A 27,225-nucleotide genomic window follows, 5' to 3' on the forward strand; every position below is an offset into this window, starting at 1 on the left:
ATATACAACAAAAAAGTGAGGATTTTGAGTAATTTCAAGAGACTAAGTATTAATCAAGGTCCAGGTAATGTATTGTCACGATTGTAGTTTGTTTTGCGACGGAGTTGGTTCGGATTCAACACAAATATTAAAGATCTTGCTATTCTAATAAGGATAAGGTATGAATCTCTCTTTATTAACGTTGAGTTAAGAATATTTACGATAATAAAAGTTATAGTTTGTTGTGTTGATGTTGTTGGCTTATGGATTGAGGTTTGAAGAAAGTTTTGGATGGAATTGTGCATATTTGTCATGTAGGATCTTTCATGATATTGTTGTTGATGTTGTTGGTATTGTTGAGAGCTGTTTCGGTTTTGGAGGAAGTAGATAATATAGGGGAGATACTGCCCAAATTTTCGTAACCCAAATTAGTCTTCGATAACTAGTACATATAAGTTGATGGGAGATATGATGAAAGTATGATTAAAGATGTATTTCTCGCTATATAGGTTAGGGTGAAGGGCGAGCATCAGAGTAAAGGATCCTTTAAGTGGTGTACTTGACGAATAAGGTATGTAAGGTATTCGTTTCTCTCTTTCTTTGGCACGAACCCAACTAGAATATGAACATGAGCGTTCAATAACAAATTCACTCCACTCCTATGCTTTGTATTGCCAAAATTAATGCCTTAATTATTTGATTGATTCTTGAAACATTATCATATTTATCATCATTAAGTTATTTCCTTGGATTCGATACGAATTCCATAAATTATTCGGAGGTTACGGCCTTACATCACTTCGAAAAGCCTGATGTTATTTTATTGGCTCCTCATGTATTATATATATATATATGTATGCACTATTTTACTATGCCGAGCCGCACTATAGTAGGCCGGGTACGACACCTATTGTGCAACCACTAATCAGTTGGTATACACACCGAGTCCCGAAAGGCCGGGTATGTTATATACCGAGTCCCGAAAAGGTCGGGTATGTTATACACTGAGTCCTAAAAAAGTCGGGTACGTTATAATGATGATACTATATATACTTGTATATGATTTCTAAACTCATGCATTGTATATTGTACGTTCTCAAATGGGTCAAGTTACTTCTATCCTCCTTATAATTCTGTCTTACTCATGTTATGGATTCCTACCTTACATACTCAGTACTTTTATCTGTACTGACGTCCCATTGCACGGGACGCTACATTTCGTGCTGCATGCTCTGACAGGGTTATTGAGTAGCGACCGCAGTAGGATTTTCCAGCTTCAGCAGTGTCAGCAAGTGCCACTACTCTGGACTTGCTATCTTTTGGTACTCTAAGTTAATGTAATATATGTTTATATGTACATTTTTAGAGACTCATAGACATAGTGGGGAATGTAGATACTATGTATGGTCTTGCCGACCTTGTCTAGGTTGTGATATTTTCCTGTAAGCCTTGCTAGCTTTATGATACTCGTGATGTTTTAGCGACCTTGTCGGTTCGCATATGTACATATGTGTTGGATTATCGGATATTTATATGTTGGGCCTTTTCTGCGTGCATGTGTATGCTAAGTTATAGTAAATGGCATTCAAGGTAATCGTTAAGTCAAGTAGTTCCCGGCCTGTGAGTCGGAGCCTGTCATACTCCTTGTTGGAGGTGTGACAAATTGGTCTCAGAGCAGTTCAATCCTAGGGATATCTATGAGTCGTGTCCAGTAGAGTCCTGGTTATCGGTATGTCATGCACCATATCTATAGCTAGGAGGCTACAAGGCATTTAGGAAGACGCTTTTCTTCATGATCTAGATCGTGCGATAGACCCAAGTAGAAATGACATTATCTAATCTTTTCTTGTTTAAATTTCAGTGATGCCTCAAAGAAAGAAGAAGGATAGCAAAATACGGGACGCTGCAGGGGAAGGCCCGAGCCCAGTGTCCCCAGCCAAGTTAGGGCATGGCGAGGCTTAGATGCTACCCCCTCGCATGCTACCTCTACTCCATCAGTTGCGGAATAGCATGATAGAGCTCCAGTCCCACCGGCTCTTCAGCCTCTAGCTCCTCCTCCTGCTGTTCTAAATTAGGACTTGCGAGATGCAGTCAAGTTATTGACTAGATTGGTGACTACTCAGACTCAGAGGCAGGCTGTCCTTAGGAACAGAGCTGTTATTTCCAGTGTGCATGACTTTCTTACCTTGGACCCTCTAGTGTACAGGGGGACGAACCCGAAAGATGACCCTCAGAACTTTGTAGATCGAATGGGCCGCGCTTTGAGGGTAATGCATGCTTCTGATACAGAATCAGTGGAGCGAGCTTCTTATAGTTTGTGGGATATGGCCGCAGTATGGTATGAGTCCTGGCGACAGTCGAGAGGGCAGAATGCACCTCCTACAGTATGGTTCGAATTCACTAGGGCCCTTTTATATCATTATCTGTTCGTTGAGGTTTGCAGGGCCAGGGCTGATGAGTTTTTATTGCTTCGCTAGAATAATATGAGCATTCGGGAATATAGTTCGAAGTTTAATTCCTTGGATAGATATGCTCCAACGATGGTAGCTAAAATGGAAAATAGGGTACACCGTTTCGTGACTGGACTTGGGCCTCACTTGATTAAAGATTGTATGATGGCTTCATTACAGGGTGCCATGGATATTGGTCATATTCAGGCATATGCTCAGAATTTGGAGGACCTTAAACGTCAACAGCGGACCAAGCAAGACCCGAATAGGGGCCGTTATAAGCCGGCCAGATCCGCAGGTTATTCAGGTGCTTATCAAGAAGGTTATAGGCCCTATTCTTATAAAAGATCAGTTCCTTTAGTAGTTAGTTCACTTTTTCAATTTTAGAGGCAGCGTTATGATCGACCTACTCATTCTGGATAGGGTAAGAGTTCAAGGGCGCCAGTTCCTTCTTATAGGGGAGAATCGAGCCAGGCAAGGCCCCACTGCCCCGTTGGGATCAGTGCGGTAAGGGCCACTTTGGCCAGTGCCGCCAGGGTATGAGGGTGTGTTACTCTTGTAGGTAGCCTGGTCATGTTATAGGAAACTATCTATCTCGTGGTAGAGGAGGCTCAGCTCAGCCGACAGGTTCGATCGCAGGTTCTTCATCTTCTGGTCGCCCTCCTGGCAAGGTTCTTCTTCAGTCCCAGTAGGTAGAGGTAGGGGAAGAGGTCAGATGTCTGGTTTCGGCAGCAGCCAAAATCGTATTTATGCACTTACAGGGTGGCAGGATCTTGAGTCGTCCCCAGATGTTGAGACAAGTATTTTATCCATCCGTTCCTATGATGTCTATGCATTGATTGACCTGGGTTCCACACTATCTTATATAACTCCTTATATTGTGGATAAGTTTGGTATTAAGCCCGAATCCTTGTCCAAGCCTTTCTTAGTTTCTACTCTAGTCGGAGAACCTGTTGTTGCGAGACGAATTTATCGTAAGTGTGTGGTCACGATATGTGGCCGTGAAACTTTTGCTAATTTAGTAGAGTTAGAAATGGTGGACTTGGACGCTATTATGGGTATGGATTGGCTAGCCTCTTGCTATGCCAATATGGAATGTTGGTCCAAAACTATGAAATTTCAGTTTCCGGGGGAACCAGTTCTTAAATGGCAGGGCAATACTCCAGCTCCAAATGGTAGGTTTATTTCCTATCTTAAGGAGCGAAAAATGATTTCCAAAGGCTATATTTATCATTTGGTTCGAGTTAGGAGCACTGAAGCCGAACCGCCAACTTTTCAATCCGTTCCTGTAGTTAATGAATTTCGGGATATATTCCCCGATGAATTATCAGGTCTCCCTCCCAAAAGGGAAATTGAATTTGCGATTGATGTGTATCCAGGCACTCAGCCCATCTCAATTCCTCCTTATCGTATGTCCCCGGCCGAATTGCAGCAATTGAAGGTGCAATTACAGAACTTGTTAGACAAGGGCTTCATTAGGCCTAGTACTTCTCCGTGGGGAGCACCGGTATTATTTGTGTGCAAGAAAGATGGCTCACTAAGGATGTGTATTGACTACCGGCAATTGAATAAGGTGACTATTAAGAATAAATATCCATTTCCTAGAATTGATAATTTGTTCGACCAGCTACAGGGTGCCAAATGCTTTTCGAAGATTAACTTAAGGTCAGGGTATCATCAACTATGTGTAAAAAGGGAAGACATTCCAAAGACTGCCTTCCAAACGAGATATGGGCATTTTGAATTCTTAGTTATGTCTTTTAGATTGACAAATGCTTCTGTGGCATTTATGGCACTAATGAACACAGTATTCCAGCCCTTCTTGGATGTTTTTGTTATTGTATTCAATGACGATATCTTGGTATACTCTAGTTCGGAGATGGAACATGTTGATCATCTCCAAAAGGTGTTGCAAACACTGCGAGAACAAAAGTTGTATGCAAAATTTTCCAAATGTGAATTTCGGCTGACCTCAGTGGCTTTTCTAGGCCATATTGTGTCTGACGAAGGTATTAAAGTTGACGATCAAAAGATCGAAGCCGTTAAGAATTGGCCCCGGCCAACAACAACTCCAGAAATTTGAAGTTTCTTGGGGACCTGCGGGGTATTATCGGAGATTTGTAGAAGGATTTTCTTTTATAGTAGATCCCCTTACAAAATTAATTCAGAAAGGGGCCAAGTTTCAATGGTCAGAAGCGTGTGAGCAGAGTTTCCAGAAATTGAAAGATAAGTTAACATCCACTCCTGTTCTCACCCTTCCAGAATGCACTGAGGATTACAATGTATACTGTGATACGTCACACACAGAATTGGGATGCGTGCTAATGCAACAAGGTAAAGTGATCGCTTATGCCTCTCAACAGTTACGGAAACATGAGCAAAATTATGCAACCCATGATCTGGAGTTAGCGGCAATGATTTATGCTCTGAAGATATGGCGACATTATTTGTTCGGAATCTATATTGATATCTATACAGACCGTAAAAGCCTTCAATATATATTCAAGCAAAAGGAATTGAATTTGAGGCAACGAAGATAGCTTGAATTGCTAAACGATTATGATGCCAAAATTTTATATCACCCTGGCAAAGCTAATGTTGTAGTTGATGCTCTAAGTCGTAAGTCGATGGGTAGTAAATTGTATATACAAGCTGAAAAATTGGAAATGACCAGAGAACTTTATCGCCTGGCAAATCTAGGAGTTCGCTTACTAGATTCAAAAGATACTGGTGTTACCTTACAGAATATATCTCAATCGATTCTTGCCTCGAACGTAAAGGTTCAACAGTATGAGGATCCAGTCCTAATCTCTATCAAGGAAGGAGTTCAACAAAATCAGATCTCAGCGTTTGAACTTGACTCAAATGGGGTTCTTAAATATCGAGGTCGCCTGTGCATTCCAAATGTAGTCGGGCTTCGTGACAGGATCATGTCAGAATTTCATTATTCCCGATATTCAATCCATCCTGGATCCACGAAGATGTACCAGGATCTCAAGGGCTTTTATTGGTAGAATGGTATGAAGAAGGATATTGCTAACTTTGTAGCTCAATGACCCACTTGCCAATAGGTAAAGATCAAACATCAAACCTAGTGGCTTATTACAAGAAATGGAGATCCCAATGTGGAAATGGGAAGTGATTAATATGGATTTCATCACGGGATTGCCCCGTTCTCATCGCAAATTCAATTCTATTTGGGTAATTGTTGATAGGTCAACCAAATCAGCCCGTTTCTTGCCGGTAAGGACCACCTATACTGCCGAAGACTATGCTAAATTGTATCTTAAAGAGATTGTGCATCTTCACGGCATTCCTATGTCCATTATTTCTGACAGTGGCACTTAGTTTACGGTAAAGTTCTAGAAATCTTTTCAGGAAAGTCTTCATACTCGAGTAAATCTTAGTTCGGCTTTCCATCCGCAGTCAGATGGGCAAGCTGAGCGGACTATTCAAACTTTGGAAGATATGTTATAAGCCTGTATACTGGATTTCCAAGGGAGTTGGGATGATCATTTGCCTCTAATAGAGTTTGCTTATAACAATAGCTACCATGCCAATATCAAAATGGCTCCATATGAGGCTTTATATAGCAAAAAGTATAGAAATCCTACCCGATGGTTTGAAGTTAGAGAAACAAGCTTGTTTGGGCCAGACCTTGTTCATCAGGCTAGTGAGAAGGTAAAGCTTATCCAGGAACGGTTACGTACAGCTCAGAGTCGTCAGAAATCTTATGTAGATGTACGACGACGAGAATTGGAGTTTCAAGTAGGTGATTGGGTATTTCTTAAAATATCACTTATGAAGGGCGTGATGTGGTTTGGTAAGAAAAGAAAGCTTAATCCCCGATATATCGGACCTTATAGGATCGTCCGAAAGGTAGGCCAGGTAGCTTATGAATTGGAGCTACCATCAGAACTGCAGGCAGTTCATCTAGTTTTTCATGCATCCATGCTGAGAAAATGTATTGGAGATCCCTCCAGAATCCTACATGTTGATGATATACAAGTTACAGAGAATCTAACATACGAGGAATAACCAATTGCCATTCTTGACAGACAGGTCCGCAGACTCAGGACCAAGGACGTGATGTCAGTAAAGGTTATATGGAGGAGCAAGGACAGGGAAGAGATGACGTGGGAAACTGAAGCGAAAATGAAGTCCAAGTACCCTCACTTATTCCCTGCTAGAGACAATGTTGTTCCAGAAGAAACCTTACAAGAGTCCTCTCCATCAATAAATAACATACAAGGCAAAAGTCATATCTTAACTCCTTGAGAGCCAATGTGATGGGAAATGTTATTCTAATTATCATATGATTTTATGTTGTTGATTATGGTATCGGTAGGGAATATAAATTGGAACTTGCGATATACAAGTATTAGTAGTGCTCAAATTATAAGAGAGACTTTATTAAAGCTTGTGAAAGCTTGAAATATATGATTATACCTCAAGTGTCCCAACATTCGAGGACGAATGTTTTTAAAGGGGAGGAGAATGTTACACCCCGTAGTTTTGTATGTTAAGATTTGAGCTACCTTTCAGGAGGTATATGAAATTATATGCGCTTATCTTATGATTGTGAGGGTTTAAGTTCATATAAAAGCTATAGACGGATTGAAGGGCAAGTGAATCAAGGAAATTAAATTTGTTGGAACTTTGAAGAAAATATGAGGGGCAATTTTGGCCCAACTTGGAGGAAGAATATCTTTTAGTATATGAGGAGTTTTGAAGCAAAGCAAAAGCCTAAATTAAAGTTCATGAAGTATAAGTTCCAACGTAACAAACCGTTCGTCTATAGGAAATCGGAGTAGAGAGTTATGGACGTTAAAAGTTAGGCCGCCAGAGCATAAAATTACCCTAGGCGAACGCGACCCTAGGGCCGCGAATGCGAAGAGTGACCCTGAGAAACCGTTCGTACACGCAACCCAAGGCTGCGAACGTGAAGGGAAAATTTAAGTCGGTTTCCACCAACTTTAGCCCACTATATAAGGGTTAAAGCCACCATTTTTCTCCATAATAATTTCCCAAAACACTCAGCAACATAAGAGAGCATATATACAACACAAAAGTGAGGATTTTGAGTAATTTCAAGTGACGGAGTATTAATTGAGGTCTGGGTAACGCGTAGCCGGGATTATAGTTTGTTTTGCGATAGAGTTGGTTCGGATTCAACACAAATATTGAAGATCTTGCTATTATAGTAAGGATAAGGTATGAATCTCTCTTTATTAACGTTGATTTAAGAATATTTACGAGAATAAAAGTTATAGTTTGTTGTGTTGATGTTGTTGGCTTATGGAGTGAGGTTTGAAGAAAGTTTTGGACGGAATTGTAAATATTTGTCATGTAGGATCTTTGATGATATTGTTGTTGATGTTGTTGCTATTGTTGGGAGTTGTTTCGATTTTTGGAGGAAGTAGATAATATAGGGGAGATGCTGCCCAAATTTTCATAACCCAAATTAGTCTTCGATAACTAGTACATATAAGTTGATGGGAGATATGATTAAAGATGTATTTCTCGCTATATAGGTTAGGGTGAAGGGCGAGCATCGGAGTAAAGGATCCTTTAAGTGGTGGACTTGACGAATAAGGTATGTAAGGTGTTCGTTTCTCTCTTTCTTTGGCACGAACCCAACTAGAATATGAACATGAGCGTTCAATAACAAATTCACTCCACTCCTATGCTTTGTATTTCCAAAATTAATGCCTTAATTATTTGATTGATTCTTGAAACATTATCATATTTATCATCATTAAGTTATTTCCTTGGATTCGATACGAATTCCATAAATTATTCGGAGGTTACGGCCTTACATCACTTCGAAAAGCCCGATGTTATTTTATTGGCTCCTCATGCATTATATATATATATATATATATGTATGTATATACTTGCATATGATTTCTATACTCATGCATTGTATATTGTACATTCTCAAATGGCTCAGGTTACTTCTATCTTCCTTATAATTCTGTCTTACTCATGTTATGGATTCCTACCTTACATACTCAGTACTTTTATCTGTATTGACGTCCCATTGCACGGGACGCTACATTTCGTGTTGCAGGCTCTGACAGGGTTATTGAGGAGCGACCATAGTAGGATTTTCCAACTTCAGCGGTGTCAGCAAGTGCCACTACTTCGGACTTGCTATATTTTGGTACTTTAAGTTAATGTAATATATGTTTACATGTACATTCTTAGAGGCTCATAGATATAGTGGGGTATGTAGATACTATGTATGGTCTTGCTGACCTTTTCTGGGTTGTGATATTTTCCTGTAAGCCTTGCCGGCTTTATGATACTCGTGATGTTGTAGCGACCTTATCGGTTCCCATATGTACATATGTGTTGGATTATCGGATATTTCTATGTTGGGTCTTTTCTGCGTGCAGGTGTATGCTGAGTTATAGTATATGGTATTCAAGGTAATCATTAAGTCAGGTGGTTCCCGGCCTGTGAGTCGAAGCCGGTCATACTCCTCGTTGGGGCTGTGACAATATCAGAGCCTAAGTTCAAGTGTATTAGAGAGTCTATGAAACTGTGTCTAGCGGGGTCAGTTTTACATATGTGTGGCGCCTACACATATAAACAGTTGACCGCCAAGACAACTAGGAGTGTCTCACTTCTTTCATACTTTAGTTCGCGTAGTTAGAGCTATGATTTCAGGAATCCTTCTAACTCGTGCGTATTACATATTTTAGAAAATGCCTGCGAAAAGAATGTACACCAAGAGGACTACAACTACTAGCCAGAGGGGCACCACAGACGTTGCTCCAGAAGAGGAGCCTAAGACTCAGAGGGTTGCATCAGATACTGCACCCCTAGTTACAGAGAGGCCTACGGTGGTTCGTCCCACAGTTACTTTGTAGCCCGATGCTTCTGACATGGATTTAGAAGAGCTATCCAGCTGCTCACCCAGATTGTTTCTAATCAGGCACAACGTCTGGAAACGGCTCCTAGCATAGGTGCTAGTGGAGGGCAGAACAGTTCTAGGACCAAGGAATTTCTGAACATGAAGCCTCCAGTGTTCACATGGTCTATTAAGGGAGAAGATCCCTAGAACTTCATCGACGTCATCGACGGGCTTCAACTAGTCTTTCGTGTTATGCATGCTACGAAGATAGAGGTAGCAAAGTTAGGAGCTTATCAGTTACTAGATGTTGCTCATATTTGGTATGAGATGTGGGAATAGACCTACAGGGAAGATACATCTCTAGTAACTTGGGATAAGTTTGTAGCTGCTTTCATCGATCACTTCCAGCCGATTGAGGTTAGAAAGGCGAAGGCCTATGAATTTGAGAGACTCAGAAAGAACAGTATGAGCGTGAATGAATATTATCTCACGTTTGTTTCCTTGTCTAAGTTTGCTCAGCATATGCTTTCTGACATGAGGGCCATAGTTAGGAGATTTGTGTTGGGCCTTATACCCAACTTGTATGGTGATGCATATATTACTGCTCAGAATGGGATGATGACTATCACCAAGATGGCTGCCTTTGTTCAGGGTCTAGAGGACCGAATGAAAGAGGATGAGGCTCTTCAGAAAGAGAAGGACAAAGAATTTAATAAAAGAGCTAAGTCTGCAAGTAACTTCAGTCATGGGAGAGGTGGAGGTAGAAAATTCTTTAAGAACAGATCATCAGGAACCGCTCCATCTGCAGCCAGTGCCCTAGCCCCAAAGTTCAGGAATGATTATAAGAGACAGAATTTCAAGCCAACTTACTCCTATTCTCAGGCTAGTGTGGGTCAGCAGACTTATGATAATCCGATTTGCAGCAAGTGTGGTAAGAGGCACCTAGGGGAGTGTCGTATGGGCATGGATATATGCTACGGGTGTGGCCAGAGGGGCCATTTTCAGAGAGACTGTCCATTATCAAGACAAAGTATTAGAGGTAATGTGGCTCGGTCCACAAATCCAGCAGCTCCTCACAATTCTCAAGCCCAGTCAGGGCATGGTGCAACTATGTTTGGCAACACAGGCGGAGGACAGAACCACTTTTATACATTAGCAGGTCATCAGGATACAGAGACACGTGCAGATGTTGTCACAGATACACTAACAATCTTCACTTTCGACGTTTATGCCCTTATTGACCTAGGATCCACATTATCTTATGTAATCTCATTTATTGCTACGAAATTTGGAATAGAACTAGAAAAGTTGCATGAACCCTATGAAGTGTCCACACTAGTTGGAGACTCAGTTATAGCTAGATGTTTTTATTAGAGTTGCCCAGTTTTAGTCTATCACCATAGAACTATAGCAGACTTAGCAGAATTAGAGATGGTAGAGTTTGATGAAATTGTGGGTATGTATTGGTTAGCCTCATGTTATGCCACAGTGGGTTGTAGAACCAAAATTGTAAAGTTTGAATTTCCTAACGAACTAGTCATAGAATGGAAGGGTAATTCAGTAGTACCCAAGGGCAGATTTATTTCCTATCTTAAAGCAAGAAAGATGATTTCCAAGGGGTATATCTATCACTTAGTTCGAGGTAGGGATTCAGATACCCAGACCCCAACTCTTCAGTTGTACCAGTCGTTAATGATTTTTCAGAAGTCTTTCCAGAAGACCTTCTCGGAGTTCCTCCTGATAAAGAGATCGGCACTAAGCCGATATCTATTCCGCCATACAGAATGGCTCTAGTAGAGTTAAAAGAGTTAAAATCCGAAGTGAAAGATCTCTTTGACAAGGGATTTGTTACGCCTAATGTCTCACCTTAGGGTGTGCCAGTCTTGTTTATGCGAAAGAAAGACGGTTCCTTACGCATGTGCATTGATTACCATCAGTTGAATAAGGTCACCATTAAGAACAGATACCCTCTTCCCAGAATAGGATATTTGTTTGACCAACTTCAGAGGGCCTAATGTTATTCTAAGATTGACCTCAGATCAGGATATCATCAGTTAAAGGTTAAGGAAGTAGATATTCTGAAAACCGATTTCAGGACACGTTATGGTTAATTAAAATTTCCTGTCATGTCATTTGGGTTGACAAATACACTAGCTTCTCTCATGGACCTCATGAATAGAGTCTTCAAGTCCTATCTAGATCTTTTTGTCATTATGTTTATTGATGATATTTTGGTGTATTCCCATAGTGAGACTGAACATGCAGAACATCTCATAATAGTGTTGCAGACACTTCAGGACCGTGAGCTCTATGCAAAAATTTTGAAATGTGAATTTTGGCTTAAGTCAGTGGCATTTTTAGGCCACGTAATTTCAGGTGAAGGTTGATTCTCAGAAAATTGATACCATACAGAATTGGCCAAGACCCACCTCAGTTTCCGATATAATAAGTTTCTTGGGTCTGGCAGGCTATTACAGACATTTTGTAGAGAGATTTTCCTCTATCTCAGCTCCATTGACTAAGTTAACATAGAAAAAGGTCAAATTTCAATGGTCAGATGCGTGTGAGCAAAGTTTCGAAGAATTAAAGAAGCGATTGACTTCTGCTCCAGTTTTAACTCTACCAGAGGGAACCGAAGGGTTCGTTGTTTATTGTGATGCTTCAGAAATTGGTCTCGAACGTGTCTTAATGCAACATGGTAAGGTTGTAGCTTATGCATCTCGTAAACTTAAGGTTCATTAAAAGAATTATCCGACTCATGACTTAGAATTGGAAGCCGTGGTTTTTACACTTAGGATATGGCATCATTGTTTTGTATGGAGTGCACGTGGATATTTTCACTGATCATAAAAGCTTTCAGTATATTTTCAAGAAAAGAGAGTTGATTCTTAGGCAGAGAAGATGGCTCGAATTGCTTAAGGATTATGATGTGGATATTCTCTACCATCCGGAAAGGAGAATGTAGTAGCCGATGCTCTTAGTCGGCGTTCCATGGGAAGTTTAGCTCATGTTGAGGCAAATAAAAGAACTATGACAAATGACGTTCACTGTTTAGACAATCTAGGAGTTCGACTCTTGGACTCTGAAGATGGTGGTGTTGTTGTTCAGAACAGAGCTCACTCCTCATTAGTAGTTAAAGTTAAAGAGAAACAGTTTAGTTGATCCCTACTTGTTACAGCTGAAAAAGGGGATTCACAAGCATAAGACGACGACTTTTGAACAAGGGGGAGATAATGATACCTTGAGGTACTGAGGCAGATTATGTGTTCCAGATGTTGATGAGCTTAGAGAAGTTCCACTAAGATGTATCATGATCTTAATGAAATTTATTGGTAGAACGATATGAAAAAATATGTAGCAGATTTTATGGCTAAGTGTCCAAATTGCCAACAAGTGAAAGCCGAACACTAGAGGCCCGATGGGTTGGCCCAGAATATTGGTATTCCTATTTGTAAATGGGAGATGATAAATATGAACTTCATAACAGTTCTACCTCGTTCAACCCATAGATATGACTCGATTTGGGTAATTGTGGATTGAGTTACTAAGTTAGCGCACTCTTTGCCAGTTAAGACCACCGATTCAGTAGAAAATTATGCCAAGTTGTATATTCATAAAATTGCATGGGACCCAGTGTCAATCATTTCAGATCGTGGTGCTTAGTTTATAGTAAACTTTTAGAAGTCCTTTCAGAAAGGATTGGGTACCAAGGTAAACCTCAACACAGCGTTTCATCCGTTGACAAATGACCAGGCAGAGCGTACTATTCAGACTCGTGAGGATATGTTGAGAGCATGTGTCCTAGATTTAAAAGGTAATTGGGATGATCATTTACCTCTCATTGAATTTTCTTATAATAACAGTTATCCCGCTAGTATCAAGATGGCAGCGTTTGAAGCTTTGTATGGACGAAGGTGTAGATCACCTATTGGTTGGTTTGAAGTTGCTAAAACAGAGTTGTTGGGACCAGATTTGGTCTATCAGGCCATGGAGAAAGTCAAGTTGATTCAAGAGTGCTTGGGGAAGACTCAAAGTCGTCAGAAGTCCTATACAGATGTGTGGCGCAGAGACTTAGAGTTTCAAGTCAATGATTGGGTGTTCCTAAAGGTTTCACCTATGAAAGGTGTGATGAGATTCGACAACAAAGGAAAACTCAGTCCCAGGTATATTGGACCATATAGAATCCTCCGAAGGGTTGGTCGACTAGCTTATGAGCTTGAATTGGCATAAGAGTTGGTTGTTGTTCATCTAGTGTTCCATGTATCCATGTTGAGAAAGTGTGTAGGAGACCTGTCATTAGTTGTTCCTGCTGATACTATAGCGGTTAAGGATGGTTTGACTTATGAAGAGATCCCCACAACCATTCTGGATTGTTAGGTTCGCAAGTTGAGAACTAAAGAAGTTGTCTCAGTAAAGGTGTTATGGAGGAGTCAGAAAGTCGAAGAGGCTACATGGGAAGCCGAAAAAGACATGAAATTCGGATATCCTCACTTGTTTAAAGAGCAAGCAGAAAGCGTTCAAGGTAAATACCTTTCGAATCCATGACATGTCCCTTACGTATTCATGCCTCACGTTTCACGTTCATGTTCATGTTCATGTACTCTCTTCTCATGTCTCATGTTTCAGAGTTCATGTTTTCACGAAATCATGTTAATTCAATACCCATGTACCATGTCATGTTCCCTTCACGTTCATGTATTCAAGCCATGTTTAGTCTCGTTCTTAACCATGACCCATCATTCGAGGATGAATGATCCCAAGGGGGATATATTGTAACACCTCGTACCTCATAACTAAGTTACTTTCATGATTCGAGACTTAGAAACCAAGACGGGGAGTGTTGGGATTGGAAATTGGCTTGGAAAGGTAAATGTACATTTTACATCATTTTGTATGGGCCGTACAAAATTGTACGGGACGTACTCTGCGGGCGTAGATCACGGGGGAAAATTAGAAGTCATTGGAATTTGCCATTTCGAGGTACGGTTTGGATGTACGGGACGTACTTTTGTCCCGTACATTTCAGACCAAAAACTGTAGTCACTGGATTTTGACAAACCCAGGTGCGGCCAAATTGTACGGGTCGTACATAAAAGTACGGGGCGTACAATTGGTCCGTACTTTTCCCGCTTCAATAAATAGTATAAATACGTGGGTTCGGTCTAAAAATCTTATTTTCATATTTCCAAGCCCTAGCATGAAGTTCTTCTCTCCCTACCATTAGAATACATCAAGGTAAGCCTATTATAAGCATCTTAAGTGAATTCTAACATATATTCATGAATATTAAATAAGGGTTCATCATTCCTAACCTAAGGTTTTCAAGAAAACCCATCTAAAGGATTCAAGACTAAGGCTTTTGGGATTCTTCTCAAGTTCAGACCACTAGTTACAAGTTTTGGAGCATTAACAGGTATGTAGAGTTTCTATCTACGTGTAGAAATATCATTGCTCTTCCCCACGCCATGTTCTTCCATGATTATATGAAAGTTTACCAAAACTAGGGTTCTAGACATGTTCATGATTACCCTAAATACACGTATCATGATATACCATGTTTGCTTTAATAGTTCGTTATTGTGTTCTTAGTATCCCCTTTTGGTTATTGAGAATCTATCTGTAATCCATGAAAGCCCATATTTTGGATTCCATGGGTTCTTAAATGCAAGATATGAACTTTTGTGCTTATTTTCATGAACTTCTACATGCTTCCATGTTTTCACACAAGTTAAACTATATATCTATCTTCATGTTATAATACAACCATGAATCATGTTTATATAATTCATGGGCTACTAAGCCAATTATATCCATGTTCATATTTTGGAGTTGCACAGATTACCGAGAAGGCTCACACAGCCTGAAACCACGTATGCCAGCGTAGGATAAGGATCGCTCTGCCCAGTTAGGACGATACCTTCATGTTTACCCATTGCAGGTTGTTGGATCCATTCATGTTCATGTTCATGTCTTGTACCCCGTATAATCAAGATATTGTTAATCATAAATAAATGGATGAAATCATTAATGAAAACTATGATTAACGTTAAGAACTTACCCCAATAAAGAAACTTGAATCTAGCCCTTAAATCACCCTAATGCGAGCTTTATAGCTTCTGAAATGGGTTTAGAAAGAATGATGTTCGAATTGGGGATTTTATAGATTGTATTCAGCGATCCTCGTAGGTGCATCACATTCTCCACCCCTGCGAGGTGACATCTATGCACCCAAACTCGTAGGTGCGAGTCCCACTTAAAATTCCACGTGCCCACAGGTGCGGAAAAACTTGCGCAGGTGGGCATCCGCCCCTGCGGACTTCCCTTCGCAGGCACATGAACATGCCCAACACTTATCCCTCGCACCTGCAACCCATCTAGCAGAGGTACGAGACACCAGAACCAGAAAATGGCAAAATACGAAAATCTTCTGATCCAACACCGAAACTAATTTGGAACCCCATGAACACAAACCAAACATGCATTTTAGTCGTAAAACATACTACGAACTCGCTCACACACTCAAAATTCCAAAAAGAGGCCATCTTGACCCGGGGCTGACCATGTCCAAATTCAAAACATCAAAATCCCATAATTCCAACCAAAGACCTAGATCACACCCGAACGCCTCGACTCCCGAACCAAGGGCTCGACTAAGTCAAAAATTACATTACGAATCTAAAAAAATCGACAAAAGTTCCAAGTGATGCATTTATCCCCGATGTTGACTTTGGTCAAACATCCTCATATGCTTAACTTAGAAAGCTCAAATTTCACTATAACCAATTCTAGACTTGCCTGATTACCTCGGGAACCGTACCACCAATCCCTGAAAGTCATAAGTATCGAAATTAAATTATGAGAAGGGTATTTTGGGGAAAACAAGCCTAAAAGCTCAAAACGACCAAGCGAGTAATTATAGTTTCCTAATTTCCTTATGTTACGAAGGTTATGCCAGAAAGCTAAGTAGTTGTGGCAATCTATCTTCATCTGTTGGCAATGTCTTTGTAATATATTGAACTACTTAACTTTCTTCAGTCTAAATCTTCTGATTTTACTATCCTGGTATGAATATGTAATCTGCACAAATAGTAAAGTTGATAAACTTAACAGGAACTTGTGCCGACTATTTCTAGTGTGTGCCCTTTTCAATAATTTTCAGGAACAACATATAATAATATATGGACATTAAAAATTAAATATGCACAAAGAGTTGAAGTTGATGTTCCCCATGGCATATTGAACAGTCCAAAAAGTTTGTCACCACTAGGATTTGAATGATAGGCTGTAAAAGCATAATGTTTCTAACATTTTCTTAATTCTATGTTTTTGATCATTTTTTGTGCAAGTTCTTTTGAGTTGTGTAACATTTGATGTCTTTTCTTTTAACGATGGTTTGATATTGTGTATAGTTTGAAAATTCTTGAATGAATAGAATTTGTTTCTAAATGTCTAGATTAGCCTTTTCACTATAAATATACACATAACTTGAATAAGTTGATTTCCTGTAATAGTGTAATTTGTGGCTTATACATCTAAATAATTTCCAGCAATATTTTGTGTACAACAGTTTTACTATGTTGGCCCATGCACAACACACACATTTCTTTCTAGTAAATACATAAACTAAGGCTCCTATCTGTTGAACATCTGAACTCAACCAAAATTTTATCGATTAGACACCACTCATTCATTTTATTTTAACATTTCAGCGTGTCGCTAACCGCTTTCGACGTGAAAAATTTATTCAAGAATAACTTTCTGTGTAATTAGTTGAAGATTGCCAATATGAGGAAAAACAGTTAATCTACTTGGGTGATTATGAAACGTAATTTACGGTTGACTGATGCAGAAAAAAGCAAGACATGCTATACCATATGGGTTCTTCCTCTCTGAGGTGATTGCTCATTTTAGTGCTCCTATTCTACTGTGGAAGTCTTGTATCTTTGTTCGAGAATTTTGTGTTGGATATGCTCAACAATTGTGGTTATACTATGGAAACGATACAATCTAAGAAGGAACCTGATTCTTCGAGAGATGGTCCTTCTGGTACCACTGATGGTAGCAGAGTTGTTGACTTGGAGAGGCAAGTTGTTGAGATTGGCACACTTAAAGATATAGTTGTCAAGTTGAAGCAGAAGCTGGCACAAGAGCGAGAACAGAACTCAACAAACATTATCCTATGATGTCTTATTTCTGTTCATCCACCTCTCAGCCTTCCCATATCCCTGAAAATCCCACCCGCCCCCCAGAACCCATGAGCTTGTTCCCTTAAGATGTTCATTGTGTAATTTGGATTCTATCTTTTTTTGTGGCTTGTATTGAACAATCATGTTTGGCCTTTTATGATGCTGTAGTATTTGCCTATGACAAAGCCAACTACTATTGAAAAAATAATTTGGTGTGTAGTTCTTACTCTCTTTCTTCTTTAATACATTGACTAGTTTATTTTTTCAATATGTCACAAGGGGAAAAGATGAAATTTTACACGAAAGGTGTTCTAAATTGCTGATCATGCATAATTTTTAAAGGCACTCTGAACATTACCAAAAACGAAAATTTGTTGAATTATGATTTTGATGATTAACAAACGTGACATCTATATTGAGACGGCTGTTACCGACTGAAGGACCAGTCCTTCTAAGTGGTTCTTAAAACTTTCTGGAACCTAATCCTGGCTAATGTAGGACTCATTTCCGTGCAAGATATTTTATATTTGCGTGTTGTATGACATAAAAACCATCTACATAATTGTGTATCTCGGTGGATCTTGATAATCAATGTGAAGTCTGTAAGAAAGTAGAGTCGTAAATGGAGATTGATTTATGAGAGCCATGTGACTCCTTTCCGACTTCCTTTATTTTTAGGAGATTTTATCTTCCTTCTATGCTTATTCCGAACCTATGTTGTTAATCTTGCAGCATATATTGGTTGAGATTGGATTTTTGCAGCTTTACGCGCCTACACTGAGAGTCTTATGAGAACATAAAGCAATAAGCAGTTCCTGTAAGTAAGAGAGATACAAAATGAAAAACCAAACCAAGTTCACACAATTGAAATTGTTTCCAGTTCTTTAGTTTGTCTAGTTTTTGTAGTATGTGTTTTGAGTTGTAAACTTATTCGCTTATTTCAGAAGCATTATTATGAGGTACTTTCAGAGATGAATGGTTGCTTTTGAGTTTTGAGCTAGAGTTAGCTTGAAGGTTTAGCCACAATTAAAGTTGATTGTACGCTGTTAAGTGGCTAGGATTTAGTCGCTTAGGTTATTGAGTCTGCAACCTGAAACTGCTAATTGTTTTAGGGAAGTTTGAGAGAGAAATTTCTGAAGAGGGTCATGGTCTCCACGTAAAAATTCATATTACCTACTTCCGCTCTTTATTTCCTATAGGAGTTGGTTGGACCGGTACAACGAACGTGTTACTTGTACTTTTGTTCAATAGACTGGGTGTTTCCGTAGGCAAATTTTAATAGGTCGAAATTTGTCAAGACACTATTCACGGCTTCTAGGATCTATATAAGTGGTGTACTAAACTATCAATAGCACAATATATTTCGAACTCATAACAACATAACTCCAAATGTAATTTCTGTACCATAAAAATGTACAACAAAAATGATCCCTTATATTCGAGATTAGGCTCAAAATAGCCCAAGTATGCACTTAACAGCTTTATGGTCTTTTAGAGCCTGTTTGGATGGGCTTATGCCTTTAAGCTGAAAACAGCTTATAAGTCAAAAAAAATAAGTTGGGTAGTTCAACTTATTTTTTTTGGCTTATAAGTTGTTTTCAGCTTATAAACTGCTTTAGATAAGCTAAGTCAAATGGACTCAATTATTTTTTTGAGCTTATTTTAAGTACAAAAATACTTTAAGCTGGTCAGTCAAACACTCAAAAAAGCTAAAAACAGCTTATAAGCCAACTTATAAGCCAATCCAAACGGGCTCTTAAGCTTGTCAGAAATTAACAGAAACGATCCCTTATGTTTGAGGATAGGTCTAAAATAGTCCCTTAGATATGCACTTAACAGTTTTGATCCTTTAAATTTACCGATAGTTAACACTTTTAGGCCCCGTTTGTCCATAGATACCAAAAAATATTTCACTTTTTTTTGGAATTTTGGAATTGGAGTTGTGTTTGGCCATAGTTTTTGAAATTGTAGTTTTTGGTGAAATGTAGTTGTAAAAAAGTGAAAAAAGTGATTTTGTTTTTTTAAAACAAGTTTTTTGAGTTTTTGGTATTCCGGAATACAACTTCAAGTTGTATTCGGAATTCTCATGGCCAAACGCTGATTTCGAAAAAAAAGTGAATAATTCTTATGGCTAAACGGGGGCTTAATTTCCGACAAAATATTTATCAAACTCTATCCGTTAGATTTGATAGAAACTCTCGAAAAACAAAAAAGATATTGAAGGCCTATTTTAAACCTACCTCAAACATAAGAAATCATTTTGTCTTTTTCTCCACCAAGGCGGCTAAACATAAGCTTGTAAGCTTAAGCTCTTTGCCAAAAAATTCGTTTGGTCATTCTTTTACATTAGAGCCCTATATCCATGGCCATCCAATTATGTCCAAATCATGTACTCCAATTCGCAAATTATTCCACCACTCATCGAAATCAAACCACTATTTTGCCATTTCATCGGTTATTCGGGTCGATTCCGAGTATTGATTTGGGGAAATTACGGCCCATAAGAAGATTGTCAGTTCAATGCTGTGAGAAACAAACACAGAACCTGCGCACGTGCAAGAATTGTAAGGGGCAGTTTGATCCTCTGCTCAATAACCCACGTGCTTGCCGTTACCACACTGCTCATTTTGGAGGTACGGTACCCTTCTCTCACATAAATCTGCACTACCTATGATTCCCTTCTGCTACGAGAGATGTTTTGTAAAATATGGGGTAAGTCCTATCCCGCTGTTGTGGTTGTTGGGTGTGCAAACAAAGTCACATGCTGATATGACTGGACCCTTGAGAACAATTAAGAGTATTTTTGGGCTGGTTGACCCCAACAAAAAAGCAAAACTCCCACCATTTGGGAATGCAAAATTCTCCATTTTTCTAGTTAGAATGGAGTGGTCGTGCCTATCCAATCAATAATTGTTTATGGGTCAACTCTCATTCAGTTGTTGTGGTAGAACAGCTATGATTATGGTAGTTTGGATTGGTTTTCTGTAGCTGAAAGGTTGGGTAGTAATACCATTTATTGTAAAGGAAGAATTTTGAAATTGTTATAATGGCAAAATAGGTCCATAAAAGCTTTCATTCTGGTAATTCCTATAGTTACGAATCTCGTTTTTTCTCTTAAGTATCAAATTTTCCAATCTTTGGACATTATAGAAGAGGAAAAAGAAGTAGCAAAACGCTTTTACTGGTTGAAGGTAAGAAAGGTGAGGATGGGGTGGGGCTGCTACGTTATTTCCATGAATATACGGTCACTTAAAAAGGTAATAGTAGGTAATTTTACTGAAATAAGCATTGATGGTAACTTAGAATAAGTGGTGAGTAACCTACTATAACCAGTGGCGGAGCCAGGATTTTCACTAAGGGGTTCAAAATATGAAAATATAAACACACGAAGAAGCCAAAGGGGGTTCAACATCTACTATATATACATAAAAAATAATTTTAACCGTGTATAAACAGTGTAATTTTACACTGAAGGAAGTTCGGAACCCCCTTGGCCCTTCCTCCCTCCGCCCCTGACTATAACTAGTTAAATGTGGCAGTTGCTGTGATTCAAACACAATATCGAAATGCAACCCAACTGATTATATATTAAATGGGAAAGAACGATTACAACTTGAAAATGTTCAATGAAGGAACTGGAATGAAATTACTAGAAAGTTAAGATAGGTAAACAAGAAGAACAGATGAGAGGAAATGGAGTAGTGCAGAAAGGAGATGAGAATAACTAGTGAATCCACAACTTCCACGATTCCCAACTGAGTACGTGAGTGCTCTTTTTGTAACTGCTAATGTTCACTCTCACGTGTAAAGCACAAGCCTTATATTAGCCTTAATCCACAATGTAGTCACCAAGTCTTCTATTTTTCATTCTCACCCTGGAGCTTCTCGTTGGTTTATTTGTTGCATCGGAAGTAACATCTGTACCCCAAGGATCTCTAGCATTCACAACATTAGATCACTCTGTTAGTGTAAAAAATCGTTAAACTATCAGTCCGTTTAGGGAAAGTGTGTAACTCTTGCAAAGTTATTTAAAGTAGAATTAGGTAGTACTCCCTCCCAATTTAAGTGTCTTAGTTTGACTGGGCATGGAGTTTAAGAAATAAACGAGAATTCTAAATCTTGTGGCCTTAAATTAAAGAAGAAGTGTATGTAGTCTTTTAAATTTTGTGGTCTTAAACTTGCCATGTAGAATGTTGGAATTGGAAAACTTACCAAATATAGAAAAAAACACTCCTTTTGGGACAGACAAAATAAGAAAGTAAGACACTTAAATTGGGACGGAGGGAGTTATATTTAGGGATAATTTCAGAGATCTCCTTTTAGGTTTGGCTTCATAAAACTAACTTGTCTTGTGGTACAATATTATGCTTATCTCTCTTATTTTGATTGCCCATTGAGACCTACCTAGAGACCTCCATTTTTTTCCCCTCAAAACCTTCGCCAGTAGATATCTCCACCACCCTTGTGCTCCCAAATAGCCACCTTCTCCTCACCAGCTGCTAACAAGAAGATTAACTATTAACTTCTTTGAAAGTTTTAAGCAACTAAGATTCATCAATTCCAATAAATCTTATGCCAATTCATTTATGATTATGAAGGTCTTTTACGGAAAATCCGGTTTTATAGGTCTGTTTTGGTCTTTGGACATAAAACAGCGCAACCAGAACAACAAGAGTGGTTTTCAGCTCATATAGACTTCGTGGGTTTATCAGAGACAGTTGATGTCGAGCAAAAATTCCTCACCAATTGGGTGCATTGAGCACTGCGATCTTACAGAAATTTCCAACAACGTAAAAAGAGCCACCATTTCAAATGCATCATGTCTCTGTCTTCTTCATCAAACAGCAATATGTGTTAACTATTTAGTGCTAATGTAGTTATATCCTCTAGTGGTTGATTCTTGCGCACAGAATATGAGGAAAAGTGGGAAAGGAAGCAAGATGAGGATGGCTGTTCTAGATGTAGGTGCTAAGTCACTCTCAATTTTGCTTTTTTGTTGAGAGGAAGGTGGCCCTTTGGGAGTACAAGGGTGGTGGAAGATATCTGCTGGCAAGGTTTTGAGGGGTCAAGAACATAGGTTTCTAGGGTGGTCTCAATGGGCAAATTAGTCCAAACATTTTTTTTATATTGGTGACAAATAGTTCAAAATAATTGTTATAAAGAAATTAAAAATAAAGAAGGAAAGCGTAATATCGTAAACCAAAATGAAGTTAGTATTATGAAGCCAAACCTAATAGGAAGTCTCTGAAATTATCCCTAATATTTATCTCTAGTTGTGTTCTGGCTTCAGATTAAAGTACTATATGATACGAGCTCTATGCCTAAATTGCGTGCCAGGGCAAACTTACGGCTAATATAATTGGACAAAGAGAGTGCTGGGAAGGATACATGGTGGTTTTCACAAACTCTTTTAAGGGCTGTCATGTTCTTACATTATGTTGTTTTGGTTATAGTGTTTGCTCTCTGAACATATTAAATGTTGAGAATGTTTTAACTCACATTAGTGTTTCCATTCATAGCGGCTTAGTGGACCACCACTGACTTATACTTAAGCTTGTTAATAGGGACTCCCCTTGTCCGTTATCTAGTTATATTTCTTGAAGGCTCGTGGCATCATCATCATGTATTTGGACAATTCAGCAGTCCAATCTTATGCAGGAACATGGAGTGCAATTTTAGGTCCAATTGGGGTTAGGCTTCTTTTTGTTGAAAATTCTATCTGGTAATGGTAAAACTTTTAGATTGAATTGGGTTTAGGCTTCTCTCTATTGAAGCTTGTTCCATCCGGTAAAGGTATTGGTGGCAGAAGATTTGCCCTGATTTTTCTTTATATATTTGTCTTCAGTTTCTTTTTCTTTTTTGGTCCATAGCAGCAAGCAGATTTTTCAGGAGCCTCTTAAGTTTGAATAGAAATTGTATGACATTGTAGGGAGAGATGTGAAATTTAGATAATCCCTAAGTATTCAGTGATGGATATAGAAGATTCATGTGACCGAACGAAAGTTATTTGACAGTGACATGTAGCAATTGTGTTATTGTGGAACAGCAGCTAGCTTTGCCTTTTCCTGCACAAAGAAGAACTTTTCCATTCTGATTCCTTACAGTTTTGTTATGTCCAACCAATCAGTTCATTTTCAGTTCTGTTGCTTTCTTTAGTTAAGGACTCACATGATATGGGTATTTGTGGGTTCAATTTTTAGTGAATTATTGAAATAAAGATTTAGCTGGAGGAGAGAGGAAAAGTAGAATCTATCTCTCTATGAATGTATATATACTTGCGATGGAGTAGTTGGTTTTGGCTGGAAGAGATTAGTTCCTTTTTCTTTCTTACCTTTTCTTTTAATATCAGTGGTGACCGGACCGACTTGCTGGGCACCTCGATTTCATCTTGTCCAATCTGCTAGCACAAGTTGCCAAGGTAATCCTAAACCCCATTGGAGCAGTTTGGTACACACCAAGTGTTGTGACTAGGATTCTTCTAAGTGGATAAGGTGTTTTTTTTTTTTTTTGGTAAAGTAATAAAATTCATTAGTAAAACATCAAGAAGATGCAAGGTTACAGATGGGAAAAGCTGGCAGGCTTGGCAAAACCTGTAGAACAATCTAAAGATATCCTATCTCTACTGAACTAGAGAAAAGGAGCTGATAAAATCTAGAAAGTTACCCACATTGTTTACAAGAGTCACCTCTAGAGTGCATGAAATTTAAGATTAGGATCATGGTCGTAGTTCTATAGACTATGCATATATTTCAGCCTTTCTCGATATCTCTACAAATAACACTTCGTCAGCTACTAAAACCACCTCCTCTTGATATAGACCAAGCAAAATAGGATAGGTGGATCATTAGATAGTTAATGCAAATTTACATGATGATGGGCCAAATATCTCCTGGTGTTTCATGTGTATGAAGTGAACGTCACTAGTAAAGCTTTCCGATAAGATAGAGTAGACAATTGACGTAGCAATTCTTTTAGAAGGAAAAAAGCAATGCAACTTCTGCAGAACTTACCGTTAACGATACTAGTCAAGTGATATGGTTAGCAATACTAGTCAAGTGATATATATCAATAATGTGATTCCTCTTTTATATTCCTGTTGCATCTGCATTGCTATTGACTGGAAGGTATTTGGATTTATTCCTTACTGTTATCATTTCATAGTTGTACTGGCAAGAATTATTGAATACAGGAACATGGATGTGTTTGGTCTGAAGGAAAAGGTTTCCTAGAAATTAAGTGGATTTTTACTTATTTCCTGGTGTTTGTAAGTAAGCAAAAAAGATTATCCCAAAAATATGTAGATATAATCTAGGCAAACACTATGGGGCGGGAGGGTTGTGGAGGTGGGTGCTACGGGGATGGGATGGGGTATGCTGTAGAATGGAAAGGAGTGAAATGCCATATATGAAACTTGTTTTCCCAACTTCTACCGGGGAAGTCAATTACTCCTTTTAAAAGAACTTGTTTTGTTAGAGAAAATGTCCAAAGTTTGACCAACCTAAGATGGGAAAATTGGAACTCGTATTCCAGCTATTTCCTCCGTACCAAAAACACCCAATGTGTTCTTATGCCCTTCTGCTTGTTTTATGCTGAAGGATTTAATCTTGCTAAGTTATTCCATTGCTTCTCAATTCCTTTCTTTGTCCAACTTCAAATGAGCGAAATAGCATCTCAACTTATCTTCCATTTCACCTTGGCTCTTCGAACAGGAGAAACAAGGAGGAAGTTTGAGAGTGCTTATTCCGGAGGCACCATGGACACCCCAGATGGTGGCAAAGTTTTTCAATACTGGCATTGTTGTGGGTCTGAAGATCCGTTTGATGCTGGCTGCACAGCTGCACCTCATGTTACTTATGATGATTGATACATTGATTCTTAAATGGGTGCAATATAAATATAAATGGGTGCAATATAAATATTTGTTACTTAAGTACTTTGTCCAATTCACAAGTCGAATCCCATGTTGTATCTCTATAATTTTTCTTAGTCCTTTTCTCTTAATTGTACAGCATAGCTTAATATTCTTTCCCTTATATTTTGATGCAACTGATATAATGAATTTCTTTTTCTCCTCCTCTGGGCTCATTTTGAACAGAAGTATTATGCTTGGAGGATGAATGCATGAAAAATCTTCACTAGTAAGAATGCTCTGAAGAACAGATTCTGACCAAAAAATTTACAGGGATATAGTTGATGCTAATATGGTTGCTCTGGTAACGACTTACTTTATACTCTTTGTGACTAAAAAGCTAGTTCATTCTCACCCTTCATTCGAACTGATATGATCTCAGAAATCTAAAATAAAAACATAGTTCGATTAACCCAAGCACACCAACAAAAGGAGAATATGGGACATATCCGCACAAGCATCTTGTTTTTTTTTTCTCACAATTAAGCTTCCTTCTCTTCTCCTTACAGGATCAAGAATCAATGCTTTATTGCTGGTTTTACATTAGTCCTTGTAGCTTAGCCATAATCCTAGTGACTCGCTGTGTAAACTAGGTTTCAGAGTTCAAATTAAATCTTAACTTTCCTTAAAGAAAGAAAAATGACTATTTTAAATAAAGTTGTATACAAATAAAATAACCCTTACATTATAAAGCTCCCTTAGTGAGAGAAAAAAGGTTCCAGGCATAATATTCCCTCCACCTCAATTTATTTGACACTACCTTTTTATTAGTCTATTTTAAAAAAAAATAACACATTAATATATTTCCTTACGAGAAGTTTTTTAATATATTTCCTTACAAGAAGTTTTTTGTAACCATACAAATGCTATGACATGTTCCACAAGTTCCAAAGTTTATAGCCATAAAAAATTTATCTTACATTGTTCACAATGGTCAAAATGTACACTTCCTTCTTTATTAAACTTATATGACAAGTCAATCAATGACAAACAAAGTAAGGCAGGGAGAAGCTAGTACTCCGTGTTAAATTATGTCCCAACCATTAGGCCTCGTGTCTTCCCTTAATGGTCTAAGTTGGGCCACTGGAACCCTAAAAATAAACGAACCACAAATGAGCAGAGAAAGAGAAACAATAAAGGTTTCTGGCATCTCGATTGGACAAAGAAAAGTATCTTCTTTCTTCATCTTTTGGTTGGGTGCATTTGATTCTTCCTTTTGTGTGATCAACAAGATTTTGCCTAACTAACTTGCATGTATAGACTAGCTACCTTCTGGAACTCATAATCCTGCCACTTTAATCTGTAAAGTTAAAATCAAATGGTCCATTGAAACTACTAAGCTCTATTCCACTACTCTCAGCTCATTTTCAAAAGCTTTAGAAGATTTCATGACCTATATGGCCATGTTATGACTATATATGCCGTGTAAAGACAGAAAGGTTATGTTTGTTAGAGATGATGAAATACTGTATCCCATTTGTTTTTCTATATACACACACATATGTGTGCGCACGCCAGTTGCCACCCGTCAAGGGTGTCCGTCTGTTGACACTCCTTCACTGAAAAATTATAGTATTACATTGTCTAGCTAGATCAATTTTTAGTATATATAATATATGTTGAATTCTCTTGACTTTTTCGTGTGTTTATTTTTATATATTCTGATTTCCCTTAGTAAAAATTCGGGTTACGTGCCTTCCCCAACTCAAAGCTTTGTCCAATAATTGAACAGATTAGAATTAATCAAAAGAATGAGAAAATGAAAAAGAAGAGAATACGACAGCCTCGCACTTTTTGCTCCATTATTATCACTACAGAGTTTCTCTATTCTATCTGCTC

At 38.5% G+C, this 27,225-nt stretch overlaps 1 protein-coding gene across 1 annotated transcript; it reads left to right on the forward strand.

Moving 5' to 3' along the window:
* Window positions 1-19,740: 19,740 nt before the first annotated feature.
* Window positions 19,741-25,550, forward strand: LOC132622692 (uncharacterized). The gene is made up of 2 exons (XM_060337344.1): window positions 19,741-20,110; window positions 25,187-25,550. The coding sequence occupies exons 1-2, from the start codon at window positions 19,840-19,842 to the stop codon at window positions 25,339-25,341; spliced, it is 426 nt and encodes a 141-aa protein (XP_060193327.1). The 5' UTR covers window positions 19,741-19,839; the 3' UTR covers window positions 25,342-25,550.
* Window positions 25,551-27,225: the final 1,675 nt, after the last annotated feature.

This window comes from Lycium barbarum, chromosome 12 (assembly GCF_019175385.1).
Source record: "Lycium barbarum isolate Lr01 chromosome 12, ASM1917538v2, whole genome shotgun sequence".
Lineage (NCBI taxonomy): Eukaryota > Viridiplantae > Streptophyta > Magnoliopsida > Solanales > Solanaceae > Lycium > Lycium barbarum.